General features: G+C 40.2%; 1 protein-coding gene across 1 annotated transcript in view; it reads left to right on the top strand.

Moving 5' to 3' along the window:
* The window catches only part of DNA2 (DNA replication helicase/nuclease 2), a 47,112-nt gene that overhangs the window by 12,120 nt on the left and 15,517 nt on the right, over window positions 1-19,475 (top strand). The window contains exons 6-10 of the mRNA XM_044756110.2: window positions 10,069-10,288; window positions 12,588-12,705; window positions 13,242-13,407; window positions 14,651-14,845; window positions 16,559-16,789. Coding sequence (XP_044612045.1) covers window positions 10,069-10,288; window positions 12,588-12,705; window positions 13,242-13,407; window positions 14,651-14,845; window positions 16,559-16,789 — 930 coding nt within the window. The remainder of the gene's footprint in view (window positions 1-10,068; window positions 10,289-12,587; window positions 12,706-13,241; window positions 13,408-14,650; window positions 14,846-16,558; window positions 16,790-19,475) is intronic.

Here is a 19,475-nt window from a genome sequence, read left to right as displayed (position 1 = left end):
CCTAATATGTGCCAAGTAATATTCTAGGTGCTGGGATTATAGTAGTGGGGGAAAAAAGCCACTGACTTCACTGCGCTGCTATACGACTGAACAAGTGACAGGGTGCCAGATTGTGGTCAGTGCTGTGTGGAATCGTGGGGAGGGTAAGAAGGAAAGGAGAGTCGGCGATGCGGTGGGACATATTATTTCTGTAGAATGGTCATGAAAGGCCTCTCTGTTAAGGTGACATTGAGCAGAAGCCTGAAAGAAATGAAGGAGGGAGCTAGGCAGCTCTCTCCAGGAAGAGTATTTCAGGCAAAAGCCTTGTAGGTGATGTGTACCTGCTGTTGTGGCTGGAGCAGAGTGAGGTGGGAAAGAGAGCAGAAGTAGCTCTCTTGGGGCCTCGTCAGCAGTGTCAGGACTTTGACTGCTGTTCTCATTAGGTGAGAAGTCACTGGAGAGTTTGTGCAGAGGGTTTTGGTCTTATTTCTTGGGTTTTTTGGTAAGAAAGGTTGACCCTAAGCTAACATCTGTTGCCAATCTTCCTCATTTTGCTTGAGGAAGATTGTCACTGAGCTAACTAACATCTGTGCCCATCTCCGTTTCGTATGTGGGATGCCGCCACAGCGTGGCTTGATGAGCAATATGTAGGTCTGCGCCTGGGATCTGAACCTGAGAACCCTGGGCTGCCAAAGTGGAGCATGTGAACTCAACCAGTACACCACTGGGCTGGCCCTGTGATTTCCTTTTTTTAAAAATAGGCAACATTTTATTTTTCTTTAAATAGGCACAACTTCCATTTATATTAATATTCTTAACCTTTTCTTTTTTTTTATTAAGGTTATGAAAGTTAACATCCCTGTGAAATTACAGTTGTACATCATTATTAGTCATGTTGTAGGTACACCACTTCACCCCTAGTGCCCTCCCCCCACCCCCCTTTCCCCTGGCAACCACCAATCAGTTCTCTTTGTCCATATGTTAACTACCACCTATGAGTGGAGTCATACAGAGTTCGTCTTTCTCTGTCTGGCTTATTTCACTCAACATAATACCCTCAAGGTCTATCCATGTTGTTGTGAATGGGACGACTTTGTCCTTTTTTATGGCTGGGTAGTATTCCATTGTATATATATACCGCATCTTCTTTATCCAATCATCAGTTGCTGGGCACTTAGGTTGGTTCCATGACTTGGCTATTGTGAATAATGCTGCAATGAACATAGGGGCGCATGGAACTTTTGGAACTGCTGATTTCAGGTTCTTAGGATAGATACCCAGTAGTGGGATGGCTGGGTCACAAGGTATTTGTATTCTTAAATTTTTGAGGAATCTCCATACTGTTTTCCACAGTGGCTGCAGCAGTTTGCATTCCCACCAACAGTGTATGAGTGATCCCTTTTCTCCACAGCCTCTCCAACATTTGTCACTCTTGGTTTTGGATATTTTTGCCATTCTAACAGGTGTAAGGTGATATCTTAGTGTAGTTTTGATTTGCATTTCCCTGATGATTAGTGATGATGAGCATCTTTTCATGTGTCTATTGGCCATCCGTATATCTTCTTTGGAGAAATGTCTGTTCATGTCCCCTGCCCATTTTGTGATTGGGTTGTTTGATTTTTTATTGTTGAGTTGTGTGAGTTTTTTATATATTATGGAGATTAACCCTTTGTTGGATAAATAACTTGTAAATATTTTTTCCCAATTAGTGGGCTGTTTTTTTGTTTCAATCCTGTTTTCCCTTGCTTTGAAGAAGCTGTTTAGTCTGATGAAGTCCCATTTGTTTATTCTTTCTATTGTTTCCCTCATGTGAGGGGTTATGGTGTCCAAAAAGATTCTTTTGAAGCTCATGTCAAAGAGTGTACTGCCGATATTCTTTTCTAGAAGACTTGTTGTTTCAGGCCTAATCTTTAGGTCTTTGATCCATTTTGAGTTTATTTTAGTAAATGGTGAAAAAGAATGGTTGATTTTCATTCTTTTACATGTGGCTGTCCAGTTTTCCCAGCACCATTTGTTGAAGAGACTTTCTTTCCTCCATTGTAGGCCCTCAGCTCCTTTGTCAAAGATTAGCTGTCCATAGATGTGTGGTTTTATTCCTGGGCTTTCAATTCTGTTCCGTTGATCTGTGCATCTGTTTTTGTACCAGTACCATGCTGTTTTGATTACTGTAGCTTTGTAGTATGTTTTGAAGTCAGGGATTGTGATGTCTCCAGCTTTGTTCTTCTTTCTCAGGATTGCTTTAGCAATTCAGGGTCTTTTGTTGCCCCATATGAATTTTGGGATTCTTTGTTCAATTTCTGTAAAGAATGACATTGGAATTCTGATTGGGATAGCGTTGAATCTGTAGATTGCTTTAGGTAGTATGGACATTTTAACTATGTTTATTCTTCCAATCCATGTGCATGGAATGTCTTTCCATCTCTTTATGTCGTCGTCAATTTCTTTCATGAAGGTCTTGTAGTTTTCGTTGTATAGGTCTTTCACTTCCTTGGTTAAATTTATCCCAAGGTATTTTATTCTTTTTGTTGCGATCGTGAATGGGATTGAGTTCTTGAAATCTTTTTCTGTTAGTTCATTGTTAGCGTATAGAAATGCTACTGATTTATGTATGTTGATTTTATACCCTGCAACTTTGCTATAGCTGTTGATTGTTTCTAATACTTTTTCTATGGATTCTTTGGGGTTTTCTATATATAAGATCATGTCGTCTGCAAACAGCGAGAGTTTTACTTCTTCGTTGCCTATTTGGATTCCTTTTATTTCTTTTTCCTGCCGAATTGCTCTGGCCAGCACCTCCAGTACTATGTTGAATAAGAGTGGTGAAAGTGGGCTTGTTCCTGTTCTGAGAGGGATGGGTTTCAGTTTTTGTCTGTTGAGTATGAAGTTGGCTGTGGGTTTGTCATATATGGCCTTTATTATGTTGAGGTGCTTTCCTTCTATACCTGTTTTATTCAGGGTTTTTATAATAAATGGATGTTGGATCTTGTCGAATGCTTTCTCTGCATCTATTGAGATGATCATGTGGTTTTTGTTTCTCATTTTGTTGATGTAGTGAATCATGTTGATTGACTTGCAGATGTTGAACCATCCCTGTGTCCCTGGTATAAATCCCTCTTGATCATGGTGTATAATGTTTTTGATATATTGCTGTATTTGGTTTGCCAAAATTTTGTTGAGGATTTTTGCATCTATGTTCATCAGTGATATTGGCCTGTAGTTTTCCTTCTTTGTGTTGTCCTTGTCAGGTTTGGGGATCAGGGTGATGTTGGCTTCATAGAATTTATTAGGGAGTGCTCCATCTTCCTCTATTATCTGGAACAGTTTGAGAAGGATAGGTATTAAATCTTCTTTGAATGTTTGGTAGAATTCTCCAGAGAGGCCGTCTGGTCCTGGACTCTTATTTTGGGGAAGTTTTTGATTACTGTTTCTATTTCTTTACTTGTGATTGGTCTATTCAGATTTTCTATTCCTTCCTATTCAGTTTGGGTACGTTGTATGAGTCTAGGAATTTATCCATTTCTTCTAGGGTGTTCAGTTTGTTGGCATATAGTTTTTCATAGTATTCTCTTATGATCCTTTGTATTTCTTCAGTATCTGTTGTGATTTCTCCTCTCTTGTTTCTAATTTTATTTATTTTAGACTTCTCTCTCTTTTTTTAGTGAGTCTGGCTAAGGGTTTGTCGATTTTGTTAATTTTTTCAAAGAACCAACTCTTTGTTTCATTGATCCTTTCTACTGTCTTTTTTGTTTCAATATCATTTATTTCTGCTCTAATTCTTATTATTTCCCTCCTTCTACTGACTTTGGGCTTTGTTTGTTCTTCTTTTTCTAATTCTGTTAGGTGTCGTTTGAGGTTGTTTATGTAAGATTTTTCTTGCTTATTGAGGTGAGCCTGTATTGCAATGAATTTCCCTCTTAGGACTGCCTTTGCTGCGTCCCAAATCATTTGGTACAGTGTGTTTTCATTTTCATTTGTCTCCAGATAATGTTTGATTTCTTCTTTAATTTCTTCAATAATCCATTGTTTGTTCAGTAGCATGTTGTTTAGTCTCCACATTTTTGGCTCTTTCCCAGCTTTATTCTTGTAGTTGATTTCTAGTTTCATAGCATTATGATCAGAAAAGATGCTTGATATTATTTCAACCCTCTTGAACTTATTGATGCTTGCTTTGTTTCCCAAGATACGGTCTATCCTTGAGAATGTTCCATGCGCACTTGAGAAGAATGTGTAACCTGCTGTTTTTGGATAAAGTGTCCTATATATATCTATTAGGTCCATCTCATCTAATTTTTCATTTAATTCTATAATTTCCTTGTTGATTTTCTGTCTGGATGATCTGTCCATTGGTGTTAATGGGGTGTTGAGGTCCCCTACTATTACTGTATTGCTGTTGATGTCTCCTTTTAGTTTTGTTAGTAGTTTCTTTATGAATTTTGGTGCTCCTGTGTTAGGTGCGTATGTATTTATAAGTGTTATGTCATCTTGGTGGAGCATCCCTTTTATCATTATATACTGCCCCCTTTGTCTCTCTTAATCTGTTTTGCTTTGAAGTCTACTTTGTCTGATATAAGTATGGCAACACCTGCTTTCTTTTGTTCATTATTAGCTTGGAATATTGTCTTCCATCCCTTCACTTTGAGTCTGTGTTTGTCTTTGGGGCTGAGGTGTGTTTCCTGGAGGCAGCATATTGTTGGATCTTGTTCTTTGATCCATCCTGCCACTCTGTGCCTTTTGATTGGAGAGTTCAATCCATTCATGTTTAGAGTGATTATTGAAACGTGGGGGACTACTGTTGCCATTTTATCACTTGTTTTCTGGTTCTTTTGCATTTTGTCCTGATGGACAGCTGTTACTTTGTGTTATTGTCCTTCTGCTTCTCTACTTTGTTCTGGATTTTGTAACCCCTTTCCTTTTTTTGATTTCTCAGGAATGAGGTTCTTCCTGAGCATTTCTTGAAGAGGAGGTTTTGTGGCGATGAACTCCCTTAACTTTTGTTTATCTGGGAAAGTTTTTATTTCTCCATCGTATTTGAAGGATATTTTCACTGGGTAGAGTATTCTTGGCTGCAGGTTTTTGTCCTTCAGAGTTTTGAGTATTTCATTCTCTTCTAGCCTGTAAGGCCTCTCCTGAGAAATCTGCTGATAGCCTTATGGGGTTTCCTTTGTAAGTTATTTTCTTCTGCCTGGCTGCCCTTAGTATTTTCTCTTTGTCATTGACTTTTGGTAGTTTCACTACTATATGCCTTGGGGTTGGTCTTCTTGCGTTAATAAAGTTTGGAGATTTATTGGCTTCTGTCACATGAAGTTCCATCTCTCTTCCCAAGTTTGGAAAGTTCTCAGCTATTATTTCGTTGAACAGGCCTTCTGCCCCCTTCTTCTTCTCTTCTCCCTCTGATATACCTATAATCCTTATGTTGCATCTCCTAATTGAGTTGGATAATTCTTGGAGAGTTTCTTCGTTTCTTTTTAGTCTTAGTTCTCTCTCCTCCTCTGTCTGCAGCATTTCTCTATTCCTACCCTCCAAATTGCTAATTCTGTCCTCCATATTATCGACCCTACTGTTCAGAGAGTCCAGATTTTTCTTAATCTCCTCCATTGTGTTCTTCATCTCCAGTATTTCTAATTGGTTCTTCTTTATAGTGTCAAGCTCTTTTGTGACATAGCTCCTGAACTCATTGAGTTGTCTATCTGAATTCTCTTTTAACTCGTTGAGTTTTTTAATAACGGCAGTTTAGAAATCATCATCATTTAGGTTATAGATTTCATTGTCTTTGGAATTGTTTTCTGGGTGCTTATCATTTTCCTTCTGTTCTGGAGATTTAATATATTATTTCATACTGCTTGATGGTGTGGATTTGTGCCTCTGCATAGAGATAGAGTTTAGTCGCTGCTTCCACTTGTTGTGACTGCTGTGTGTGGTGGCAGTTGTTTAGACTGCACCAACCAAGAACCCTGTCAGCTGCTACTGACTGGGCCTGGACCCCTCCTTGTAGTCACAGTGGTCCTGTGGGGTCCCTCGTCAGTTGTGGGGGCAATCACAAGGGTGCATCAGGTTGCTGATGCCTACTGTTGCAGCCCACTTAGACGCGCTCCCTCCTTGTGGTCTGCAGCAGTGTTGTGGGCTTTCCCAGCAGCCAGGAGCAGGATCACCTATAATCGCTACTTTGTCCCTAACAGAGCCCACAAGATCACACTTGTCCACTATAGGTCCCAGCAGAGCTATGGGTATGTTCTGCAGTCTGTCGTTAGCTCACTTAGCTGTGCTACTTTTGCCCCAGGGCCTTCCCGCCTTGCGATTGCCAGTTGGGACCTCTCCACTACTGCTGTGCAGAGGCTTTCGCTGAGGCTGCTGTAGGAACCTGGAGTTCCCCTCTGGGCTACGTAGCCATTTCACTGGAGCTCCACTATGCCCCACTCCACTCTCACGGGATCTCTGGGATCTCATGGGATCTCTGGGCCCCTTGCCTCGTCTGGGACACGGCCAGAGTCCGTGGGCCTGGCGGTGGCTTGTAAGCTGCTGCCTTGTGGGGAATTCTGCTCTAGGGAGCTTCCTGGTGTTCCGAATGCTGGGCAGGGCCTCCCTGCCAATGGCGAGCAGAGGCCCCCCCTACTGGGGGGGTGCAGGATCCTGGAGCGTCCCCCCGGGCCACAGAGCTGGGTGTTGGAGCTCCACCCAGTCCCCAAGCACGTCCACGGGAAGTCTGGGCGCCCCCTGTGCTGACTCGTGTGCTGGAGACTGTGGGCCCAGCAGCAGCTTGCAGTCTGGTGCCATGCCGGGGAATCTGCCAACCGGGAGCTTCCCTTTGTTCTGGATTCTGGGCGGGGCCTCCCTGCTCATGGCCAGCAGAGGCTTTCCCTGCTGGGGAGGTGCGTGACCCCAGAGCCTCCCCCCGGGCCACAGAGCCGGGCGCTGGACCTTCATCCGGGTCCCCAAGCACCTCCACGGGAAGTCTGGACGCCCTCTGCACTGACCCGTGCGCTGGAGACCATGGGCCCAGCAGCAGCTTGTGATCTGGTGCTGTGTCAGGGAATCCACCCGCTGGGAGCTTCCCTTTGTTCTGGATTCTGGGCGGGGCCTCCCTGCTAATGGCAAGCGGAGGCCTTCCCTGCCGGTGGGTGCAGGACCCTGGGGATTCTCCCTGGCCTTAGGTGTAATCGCGGGAAGCTTGAGTAGGGCTGTTGTCACCTGTTTCCACTGTCGCTCCGCTGGTGAGTGCACACTCCCACCCTTGGTGTGTGGCGATGCTATGGGGGAGTCTGCTGGAAGAGAGCCTCCTGCAGGAACTAGGCTGTCCAGGGGTCGGGAGTCGGAGAGTTTTCACCTATTTCTACCTCCTCCCAGGGGGAAGTCTGTCCGCCTTCCGATGTATAGTAGCACGAGACTCTTAGGCATCTTGAGATGCTATCTGGATATCCTTTGTTAATTGGTGAATGTCCAATTAGTTGTAGATTCGATGGGGGAGAGACAAAGAAGACCACTCACTCTGCCATCTTGGTCCCGCCTATTAGCACACTCTTATTGCAATTGTCCTCTTAATTGGGTTGGTACCCAGTGTAGCTGGTTGCTAGGCTCAGGGGCGTACAGTTGTGATAGGCCTGAGGCCAACAAGGCTGTTGTCAGTTCTCTTAGGAGTACAGCTGAGTAGGGCTAGCCCTTGGCATGGAGGCACTCAGTTGTTTCAGGCTTTGGAAGGTGGGGCTGATCCTTTTTTATGGCTATTTGTGAAACACAAGTCTTCTGCTGCTGATAAGCCTCACCCCCCTCTGGACCACATACACTGTCAACACAGTCCTGGTCCATGCACACTTCTCAACCCCCTGGAGCATACCCCACCGCCACACTGCAGAGGCCCCCACTTCTGCCCCAATGCCCCCCACAGTCCACCTGGTCCTCACACAAGCCCTGCCCCACAGAGGCAGACACCTTTGCCTGCCTGTAGAGGATCAAGGCACTCAGTCAATGCAGGCTGAAAAGTAGCCTGAGGGCTTGCTGTTAGATGGGGCCAGTCCCTAGGGCGGGTTGCCAGCCCTGGCTGAACTGGATTAAATCTGTGCTCTAGTGGGTGTGGCAGACCCCTGGGCTAACAGCCCAAGAGACGCACCTCAATGGCCCCCACCTGTGTCCGTATCAGCACGCCTGGACGAGCTCAGAACAACGGCCCCCCACCAATGTCTCAGTCTCCGGAGAGGATCCTCCTCTCACCAAGATGCCCCCAGAGCCCACCAGGTGAGTCTCGTTTCACCAAAGGACAGTCAGCCTTCTCTCTGGTGATTTTAGGTTGCTGCAAAGAGTGAGTTTGTGCGTGGGCCCTTTAAGACCCGGATCTTTTCGGCTTTCGGCCGATAGCTTTTCTGGGGTGTCCTCGCTGCAGTTAATAGCTAGCAAAGCCAGACAGTAAGACCCCCCTCTCAGTTGGGCTGAGTCCGAAGGATGGTTATAGCAGTATTGCCCCCGCTCCGGACCTCACTCCTACAGGGAGGGCTGCGTACCTTAGGTTGGCTCCCGCCTGGCCAGCTATGAAGCTCCGCTGCTCCCAAAGGTGGCTTTTTTCCTCTCTGGCTAGAGTTACTGCCTCTTCTGCTTTCGTCAGGCCTGTCCCTTGTTGTGGGGGTTCTTTTTATCCAGTTTTCAGTTTTCAATCCAGGGTGATTCTTCCTAAAATTGTTGTAACCTGGTTGTGTTTGTGGGAGGAGGCGAGTTCAACATCTGCTCACAGCGCCATCTTGACAAGAACTCTTCTTAACCTTTTCTTAGTAGTCTCAACATTTTATCTCATGACATTTTGTTATCTGAATAACTTGGTTTTTTTTTTTGAGGAAGATTAGCCCTGAGCTAACATCTGCTGCCAATCCTTCTCTTTTTGCTGAGGAAGACTGGCCCTGAGCTAACATCCGTGCCCATCTTCCTATACTTTATCTGTGGGACACCTACCACAGCATGGCCTCCCAAGCAATGCCATGTCCGCACCCAGGATTCAAACCAGTGAACCCCAGGCAACTGAATCTTGATTTTTATATGACATAAAATATGTTTTATTACTAGAAAATTTATCCTTTTCATGTGATTTCCATTAGATTTAGTATTTTATATGGCTTTGAGTCTAAAATAGGATTAATAAAAGCTCTTGTCCAACTTCTGCAGAATAACTTCTCTGAAAATGAGTAAGTCTTAGATAAGAGAAGTATAAGAGGCTTTAAAAGTTATTTTCGTCTCTTCTAATGGCTTCAACATTTATATGTTTCTTTTTTTCTTCTTTGCTGTGCTCTTGGCTTATTTAGCAGTTAAGACATTAAAATCAGAACCTCTTTTGTAATATAAAATACAATGTTGAGTACTTAGTTTTAAATATTGCTGGTGACAGAGATGGATCCATTTAATGATTAAGTAAGGAAAATAATGAGGAAGTCTAGGAGCACATGAGCTCCTCCAAAGATTGTCGCAAGAGAAGGGTGGGGATGAAGTGTTGGATGACCAAGCCCCACACTGCATAGATAATGGAGAAAGACAGCTCATTCTTAGGCAGTTTAATATGGTGTTACATGAAGGAGCACATCTCCTGCTTAACCAGGGTGCAACCACATGCAAACCATTCCATATTAATCTGTGTAATAATTGCAAATCAGAATACTCAGATTGGTATTTTGGCTCCAGCACTCCAAGTTGTGATACTTGTAGTAATCTAGGCCTGAGAAAACAAAGGCCTGAGTTGGGAAGATTGTAATAAGAATGAACTGAAAGAGATAGGTGATAAATATTAAGAAAATTTAAATTACGTGAGTTAGAGGACAGTGGTTCTCAAACCTGAGCATGCATCAGAATCACTTGGAGGGTTTGTTAAATTGCTAGGCCTTACAGAGAATTTCTGATTGAGCAGGTCTGACGTAGGGGCCTGAGAATTTGCATTTATAACAAGATCCCAGGTGATGCTGATGCTCCTTGTCCCGGAACCACACTTTGAGAATCACTGTTATAAAGATATGTAGACTCTTTCCCATGCCCACATTTTCTATGTGCAATAGAGAGTCAATGCCAACAGATGAGAAATGAGCTAAGTGTTCTAATTGCTTTTTGTTTTTGTTTTTGTTTTAGGCCAAGTGATGGTAGTAACAATAATTCAACATGTAGTATTGAGGTCATAAACTCATTGGATATTGAAGAAAGCATTTGGTCCCCTAGGTTTGGATTGAAGGGCAAAATAGATGTTACAGTTGGGGTGAAAATACATCGAGGATGTAAAACGAAATACAAGATAATGCCATTGGAGCTTAAAACTGGGAAAGAATCAAATTCTATTGAACATCGTAGTCAGGTAAATCTTAGTAAGAAAATTTTCTGAATGTTCAGTACATTTAAAAATGTGGTCTACTTTATGTATTTTGCTGTAATTCAGGTAATTTTTATTTGAGTTGCGTATAGTACTTTTCAATTTGCGATATATCCAGAGTACTCAGTTTGTCTTATAGATGTATACATGGCTGCAGCAGAAAGCTTTCTCCAGCAAAGAAATACAACAGCTGAACCAGTGTTGCCAAATTTATGCTGCCAAACTATCAGTCTAAACAGATGCTCCTAAAAAAGGAATTCCTTGGCTATGTAAGCTGGGGAGAAGGGGAAGCCAAGTACATTTGGAGATTTTTATGATGCACATTACCCTATTAAAGTTTCTGAAAAATATTATAGTAATACAATTTGTTTTAGCTATGTTTAACCTAATGTTTCCAAAAGCTAATTTACCATGGAGCTATTTTTTTTTCAGGTAACATCTACATAGGATACTCGTTAGGAAACATCAGTGTGAATTTATTCTTGTATGTCCAGCCTTTAATCTGATTTTATTGATGTTTATCTAAAATGGAATAAGGTCCATATCTTACCATTATATTAAATTCAAGTTTTTTATCATCTTTTCTTCTCTTTGATAAATAAAATAATCTTTTGTTGTCCTTCAAAATAATCTGAAATTTATATTAATTATAGCGACTTAACAAATCAATGTATCTAACATAAAGTTCTATTTTGTTTTCTGATTATTTTCATTCCCTCTGCCCATTTCCACATTGGCAGTCTTAGGTATGTTCTAGATACTTTTAAATCAGCAAAGATAAGACTAAAAGATAGTAATATTATTGTGTTTTTATGGTATAATATCTACTAAGGGAATAAATAATATAATAAATAACATAGCATTTGTAATTTAACTTAAATTTCCTTTGGCCCTTGGAATTTCACATGTCATTGCAGCAGATTTTATATAAAAGATTCAGATTCAGAATACTGAATTGTATAATCAGGGATGAAGGAGTCTTTCTCTTATGAAATCTTTCTTGCCATTCTTAATTGCGTACCAGATACCAAAGGTTTTCAGGAGAGCTTTTCAGTTTGGAAATGAGCAGTAAGGTCACCTTGTTGTTTCACCTGTTAGTGAGTTTCACAGACATTGGAGGTGGAGGAAAAAATAGGTTTCCACTCTTAGAAGACTTGAGCTTTTCACTTTGGTAATACAGAAATGGCTGAGATTGTCAGCTAAAGACTTGGCTACATTAAAGCCTTCTTGAGCAAGGAGAATCATTGCAAGATCCACAGAAGAAAAGCTATTTTTGAAATCAGAGATGTGAAGAAATGTGTTCTCTGTACATTTGACTGAAAATTTTTTTACTTTTTTTTAGGACATGTTTGAAATCACTTTAGAATGCTAAAAGGAAGAGAAATATAAAAGCATTTCAGCATCTAAAGTGGTCTAGATTAAAAGATTTTTCCTCGTTAAGGTTGCTGCTCTAAGTTGTAGTGCCTTCAAGGCAAAGAATATTATATATTTAATTTTGTTCAGTTGGAACTTTCATCTTTGCAAGAAGAGAAGCTGCACGAAGAACTTTAGGAATAAAATAATATTTCTTGTATTTAAAAAATGAGGAAATTTACTAGAGCAAAGCTTGAACAAAAATATTGGAGTTTATTTTGCATATTCATTGTGCAGGAAACAAGGAGACATTGAAGAATTAATTATAGTAATTCGTTGAGTTATATAGATATTGGAGATGAGGAGAGAAATAGATTTCCCCTCTGAGAAGATTTGATTTTTTTCACTTTGGTAGTACAGAAAAAGCTTAAGTTATAAACTACCTTCAGTAAAATGGATTCTATTCCAAAAGTTCATTTGTAAGTTAGTAATTTGGCATTTGAAACATATTTTCTTTTTTTTATTATTTATTTATTTATTTTTTTTGAGGATTATTAGCCCTGAGCTAACATCTGCTGCCAATCCTCCTATTTTTGCTGAGGAAGACTGGCCCTGAGCTAACATCCATGCCCATCTTCCTCTACTTGATATGTGGGATGCCTGCCACAGCATGGCTTGCCAAGTGGTGCTATGTCCCCACCCAGGATCTGAACCGGTGAACCCTGGGCCGCCGAAGTGAAATGTACAAACTTAACTGCTACACCACCGGTCCAGCCCCTGTGTTGCCTTTTTTGGCTCTTGTTATTTTCAAAAGGGAAATAGCCTAATTGACCTTTTGGTTTTAAAATTAGAACATATGTTGATTGCAAAACGTGTATAGAGATACAGAAAGTTAAAGTTTTGTTTGACAAAATGTACAATGTTTTCACAGCTTGTTCTGTACACACTGCTAAGCCAAGAGAGAAGAGCTGACCCGGAGGCCGGCCTGCTGCTCTACCTCAAGACTGGGCAGATGTACCCCGTGCCTGCCAACCATCTCGATAAAAGAGGTCCAGCTGCTTTCCCTCAGTTTTACTTCTCTGGGTTTTGTTTGTTCGTTTGTTCTTTCTTCAACTTTTGGTGATACATATTTATACCTGACAATCGCTCACTGCACTTGCTAGGCCTAATACAAGTTGTAATTTGTAGTTGTATTTTTTAAAAAGAATTTTAACAATACGCTGAGTAGTTGAAAATATTAACCTTTTAAAATTTTATTTTACAGAACTTTTTTTTAAACTTTCTATCTTATAGTCAAGACACTCTAGATAGCTATATTTATCCTTAGCATTCAGCTTATAAAACACAGTATTTACTAGTTATGAGACATATAATTATTTAAAGAACTTATCAAGTGAACAAAAATTGAAGTAAATATACCAAATTGTTAACAGTAGTTATTCTAGTGTAGTGGGAAATATGAATGTCTTTCTTTACTTTTTTTATGTTTTTAAATCTAAAGTGTTACTTATATAATAGAAGACAGATGTAGTAAATATTACTTAATTCTTTAAATACACTCACCCTTTTCCCCCACCCCCCACAGAATTATTAAGGCTAAGAAACCAGATGGCATTCTCTTTGTTTCACCGAATTAGCAAATCTGCTACTGGGAAGGAGAAGACAAAGCTTGCTCCTTTGCCAGAAATAATTGAGGAACAGCAAACCTGTAAATATTGTTCGCAAATAGGCAACTGTACTCTTTATAGCAGGTAAACACATGGTCTTCCCAAAATATTAATTCCAGTTAAGTATGCACTCAACTCAAGATGATTTAACATTGTTGGCTGGTCTGGCACTGATGATTTCATTTTAGTTATTTTTCTTTGTACTTTTCTTCTAAAATGAAAGGAATAGAGAAAAAACAAAGCACAGTTATTTCATATTTTATAACAAACCTGTTTCCTTGGAGAATAATAGAACTATTGTTTTTCAAACTTTTTCCAAAAGTGGATATTTTAATCTTGTTCGTACAGGTTCTGGGGAAATGAAATAATTTTAGGACTTATGGAGTCTGGCTAAGAAAGATGCAGTATAGGCATTTTGAATACAGTACAACTTTTTAAAAATGATATTTCAAGAAGTCTTCCATTTCTTAGTTGCTGTTTTAATTTCAGGCCTTTGTAGTTAAAAACAGGGAAATTGGTTCTTCCAGACAGTTCGATATGATCCAGTGAACTTGTCTTGCTTATATATATGTCTATTTTTCTATATTTGGCAGGTTTATTAGCTGTCTTATGAACAGTCATATGTTTTTATACCTTCATAGGCTAGTGAAAGTTGTGAAGAACACAAAAAAGTAGTTGGATATAAATACAGACTAGGAAACAAGATCAAATCAAAACTAAAGTTCTAATTCAGCCTGATAATTCTCATAAAGGACTTTTAAATGTAGTGTATCAAAGGATCTCTTAATGGCAGAGGACTGTGAATTGTGGGGAGTCTGGGCCTGTAGTACAAGCATATTTTTTTGAAATCTTGTTTTATTCTCAATGTTTTATATGCTATTCTATAGTATATTTGTTTCTATATAAAAATGTAAAAGTTAGTGTAAGCAAAATTGATACTCAACACAATTTTCCATGTTTTTATGTTGACTTTCTTATGGCACAGAGCTGGATGTACAAATAGTGTGATTTTGAAAAATGTAGTCATACAGAAAGCCAAAACTTGCAACCTATAGGAGTAAAGACTAGAGAATACCAAACTTAAGTAGTTGTTCGTGGGGTAGTCATTGATGACAAAATAATGCAGTTTTGAATTTCTTATGTATTTTATTTTGTAAAAAGCCATTTGGCTTATAAAATGTTGAGATGACTTACAAAGAAAATTGGGAGCTGTGGTTATAAGTTATGATGATCATCATGTATGTGTACTTATTTTAGAAATACCTCATTTCATAGCCAGCCAGATAAATGCTTTATACATGTCTCTGACTTGGAGCTTTCTCTTTAGAGCAGTTGAACAACAGATGGATGACAGTTCAGTACCAATTGGCATGCTGCCCAAAATAGAAGAAGAAACTCAGCATCTGAAGCCTACACACCTAGAGTATTTCAGCCTTTGGTGTCTAATGTTGACCCTGGAGTCACAATCAAAGGATAAGAAAAAGAATTACCAAAATATATGGTTAATGCCTGCTTCAGAAATGTAAGTGGTCCACTTAGTACATAGTAAAACTTCAGTAATTTGGATTAGCTAGTGGGATGGCATTAGGAATTCATGACAAATACAGGTAACGTAGCATGTTAAAGACATGCAACTTCATATATTCACGCCAACTCCAGATGGCTGTCAGTGAGTTGTTTCTAAGTAGAGCACCATTGTTAGTTATTTTCAGTATGTTAAATATCCCTCAAGAAATCTTATTTTAAAAATTATTAGTGGGGGCGGCTGGCCCGGTGGTGCAGCAGTTCCACTTACATGGCCCTGGGTTCGCCGGTTTGGATCCCAGGTGCGGACATGGCACGCTTGGCAAGCATGCTGTGGTAGGCGTCCCACGTAGAAAGTAGAGGAAGGTGGGCATGGATGTTAGCTCAGGGCCAGTCTTCCTCAGCAAAAAGAGGAGGATTGGCAGTAGTTTGCTCAGGGCTAATCTTCCTCAAAAAAAAAAATTATTAGTTGGGGGGCTGGCCTGGTGGTGCAGTGGTTAAGTGCCCACGTTCCACTTTGGCGGCCTGGGGTCCGCTGGTTCAGATCCCGGGTACAGACATGGCATCGCTTGGCAAGCCATTCTGTGGCAGGCGTCCCACATAGAAAGTAGAGGAAGATGGGCATGGATGTTAGCTCAGGGCCAGTCTTCCTCAGTAAAAAGAGGAGGATTGACAGCAGACGTTAGCTCAGGGCTAGTAGTCCTCAAAAAAAAAAGAAAAAAATTATTAGTAAATCTTTTTTCGCCAGTCAAAGGAGTATAAACTTGAGTATATCATAAGGTGAATTTTAGCATATTGGTAGAGTGCAAATTAATGAAGTTTTACCTAATATTTTAAATATTAATATTTAAAATTTCATATTTTTAGTAAGGTTTGATACAGATTCAAATTTTCTAAAGTTGGTCAATCTTGTGTTTTGTGAGATCCGTTTTTTACAAGTTACTTGTAAAGTTGTAGTTTTATATATCTTTGCATAGTATTTTTCTTTATGTAACGTTTAGTTGCTTTTGATCCATTTCTTTCTTTCCAGGATGCATATTGATATAATGTGACTTTAGAAATAATTGGATCATTATCTCCTTAATACTAGATTTTTAACACAAGAACACGTTACAGTGGAGAAAGTTTCAGTAATTTTCGCTAGACTATATGAGTACAGTGAATATGTCAAGTGTACATGGCAACAAGCTTCTGAAGCTGTGTGCTAGTTAATAGTAGTGTCTGAGAGATTGTAAATGCTTAATACTTCTTTCTTAGAAGCAGTGGAATTATCAGTTTGCTTGCCATTATTTTAATAACAATAATTATAAATTCTCTTGTAAACACTAAAGAAATAGGTTACTTTTTTCTTCACGTCAGGTTCAGGAACAGGTTATTACAGTTTGTCTTCTGTAATGTTATGTGTATCAGCACAGGAGGTGGGGGTGTCGTTCAAGGATCAAAGTGCTGATGCTTACGTTGTTCAGAGATCCCAGCCCGTGGGTGCAACATGGGAGGTGCTCCCTAGCACTCAACTAGAGCTCTACAGGTGAGAGATTATTTTTTAGAACTAATAGAGAGTTGTGGAAAATGTAGAAATGACAGTCTCAGTATTTGCATTAGAGTTTCCAGGGGTCAGATAAACAAGTAAATTGTGGAAAAATGCAAATACAGTATTTGTATATGTGGTGTAAATGTAAGCTCGCTCTCTCTGCCTGTCTGTCTTTCACAGGGAGGAGAGTGGCAGCTGCATTGGAAACCTGATCAGAACAGAACACGTAAAGACAGTTTGTGATGGACAATATTTACATAATTTCCAGCGTAAAAATGGTGCCATGCCTATCACAAATCTAATGGCAGGTGACAGAATTATTTTAAGTGGAGAAGAGAGAACGCTGTTTGCTTTGTCTCGGGGATATGTGAAGGAGATTAACATGACAACAGTAACCTGTTTATTGGATAGGTAATGAAACGTTCCTTTTTTGTGGGGTGGAGTAGGTAATAGCTTTATTGATATATGAATTACATATGTATATTTCATGCATTTAAAGTGTACAATTCAGTGGTTTTTAGTACATGCACAGAGTTATGCAACCATCACTAAAATCAATTTTAGAACATTTTCAGCACCTCAGAAAGAAACCCTGTACCCTTCAGCAATCATTCCCCCAGCCCTTGGTAACCACCAGTTTCCTTTCTGTCTCTATAGATTTGCCTGTTCTGAACGTTTCATATAAATGGGATCATATAATATGTGGTCTTTTACTGGCTTTTTTCACTTAGCATACTGTTTTTGAGGTTCATCTTCATGTGGTAGCATGTATCAGTACTTCATGCCTTTTTTGAAAAAGTGGAGGTAAAATTCATATAACATAAAATTGACTATTAACCATTTCCTTTCTTTTTTTTTCTTTTTGAGGAAGATTAGCCCTGAACTAACATCTGCTGCCAGTCCTCCTCTTTTTGCTGAGGAAGACTGGCCCTGAGCTAGCATCTGTGCCCATCTTCCTCCACTTTATATGTGGGACGCCTACTACAGCATGGCTTACCAAGCGATGCCATGTCTGCACCCAGGATCCGAACTGGTGAACCCTGGGCTGCTGAAGCAGAACATGCGAGCTTAACTGCTGTGCCACCGGGCTGGCCCCTATTTATTTATTTTTTTAAAGATTGGCACCTGAGCTAACAAGTGTTGCCAATCTTCTGTTTTTTTTTTCTTTCTGCTTTTTCTCCCCAAATCCCTCCCAGTACATAGTTGTATATTTTAGTTGTGGGTCGTTCTAGTTGTGGAATGTGGAACGCCACCTCAACATGGCCTGGCCAGTGGTGCCATGTCCCCGCCCAGGATCCGAACCGGCGAAACCCTGGGCTGCCGAAGTGGAGTGCGCAAACTTAACCACTCGGCCATGGGGTTGGCCCAACCATGAACCATTTTAAAACGTACAATTCAGTGGCATTTAGTACATTCACAGTATTGTGCAACCATCACTTCTATCTAATTCCAAGACCTTTTCATCACCCTGAAAGGAAGTGTTGTACCCATTAAGTAATCATTCCCTACTCCCCTCTCCAGCTCCTGGCAGTAGCTAACCTGCCGTCTGTCTCTCTGGATTTATCTATTCTGGATATTTCATATAAATAGAACTATACAATATGTGATGTTTTTGTCTGACTTCTTTGACTTATCGTAATATTTAAGAGGTTTATCCCCACATCAGCGTTTATCAGTACCTCATTTCTTTTTATGGCTGAATGTTCCATTTTGTGGATAGACAACATTCCATTCATACATTCACCAGCTAATGGACATTTGAGTTGTTTCCACTTTTTGGATGTTATGGTTAGTGTTGCTATAAATATTCACATACAAATTTTTATATGAATGTATTTTTATTTCCCTTGTAGGTATCTAGTATTGGAATTGTGGGTCATGTGCTAATTTTGTGTTTAACATTTTAAGGAAGTACCAAACTGCTAACCTTTTTTTTTGGTACTTTATGTTCCATAGTGCTTTTGTGGACATAGTCTTATCTAATTCTCACAACCTCCTGGACAGCAGGCAGGATAAGACACCTGGTGTTAGCTATAAAGCTTGTTTCTCCTTCTTAGCACTCTGAGCACTCACCATTTCATTCTCTCTCTTTTATTTTAGAAAATGGTTGTTCCTTTATTATAGTGATGTAAAGTATGTTTGTCTCAGTAAAAACAAAGTACGTTCATTTAAAGAAAAATATCAAGGAAATAGAATAGTTGGTGTGAAAATTTGTGGTAGAGACTAATATCCATGTTCAGCAGTCCATGTTCCCCTCTTTCTGCACTCCCAGCCTTCCTTGCGTTTAAGTGCAGGCGTGTGCCACCATTTCTTAATGGGCGGAGATCAGCAGTTGGGATGCAGTGATTTCTGGGTAATCGCAGTGGAAATATCCAGGCTTGTTCTCTGCCAGTCAGTAATCCCACTTAAACCATAGCCAACCCTAGTCTGAGTTTCATGATATGGGAGTATGAGCCACAATATTTCTGTCGTCTGTTAGGATTCCTTGCAGTCTCTTGCAGTGTTTATTTAGTGCCTACCATGTATTAGGTGCTTTGCAAATCCTCAGGGAATTTATAGTCTTGTGGGTAGACAAATAGATACATTTTCAGACTAATAAAACAAGTTTTCGAATTGATGGGAACAGAGGAGAGGCATTTAACCCAATTTTAGGAGGCTCAGGGAAGGCTTTTTGAAAGAGATCATTCTGGATCTTCATCCTGTGGATTAATAAGTTAGCCTGGTGAAGCAGTGTGAAAAGAGTATACCAGACAGAGAAAACATGATGCCTGTTCCCTGAACTGAGGCATGCTGGGGTGATATAGTATGAAGTGGAGTATTCAGGAAAGTGCAGGCAATTATTTCTGGAATGTAAAAGATAAAGAAGGGAGTGCTTGGAGAGATCAGGTCATAGAAGGTCTTATATAACCATGTCAAGAAGTTTTTAGTTTAATTATTCAGCTGTATTAAAGAATTTTAAGCAGAAGAATGGTAATAATCAGATTTGCATTTTTCTGTGGATGCATTGTGGAGAATAGAGTTAGTTAATAGAAGCCAAACTGAAAGCAGAGAAACCAGGAAACTGTTGTACTGGCCCAGGCTAGAGGTGACTGAGGGC

The sequence above is a fragment of the Equus asinus genome, chromosome 2, assembly GCF_041296235.1.
Source record: "Equus asinus isolate D_3611 breed Donkey chromosome 2, EquAss-T2T_v2, whole genome shotgun sequence".
Classification (NCBI taxonomy): Eukaryota; Metazoa; Chordata; class Mammalia; order Perissodactyla; family Equidae; genus Equus; species Equus asinus.
The sequence above is the reverse complement of the archived record's forward strand: the minus strand, read 5'-3'. Positions and strand labels throughout refer to the sequence as shown.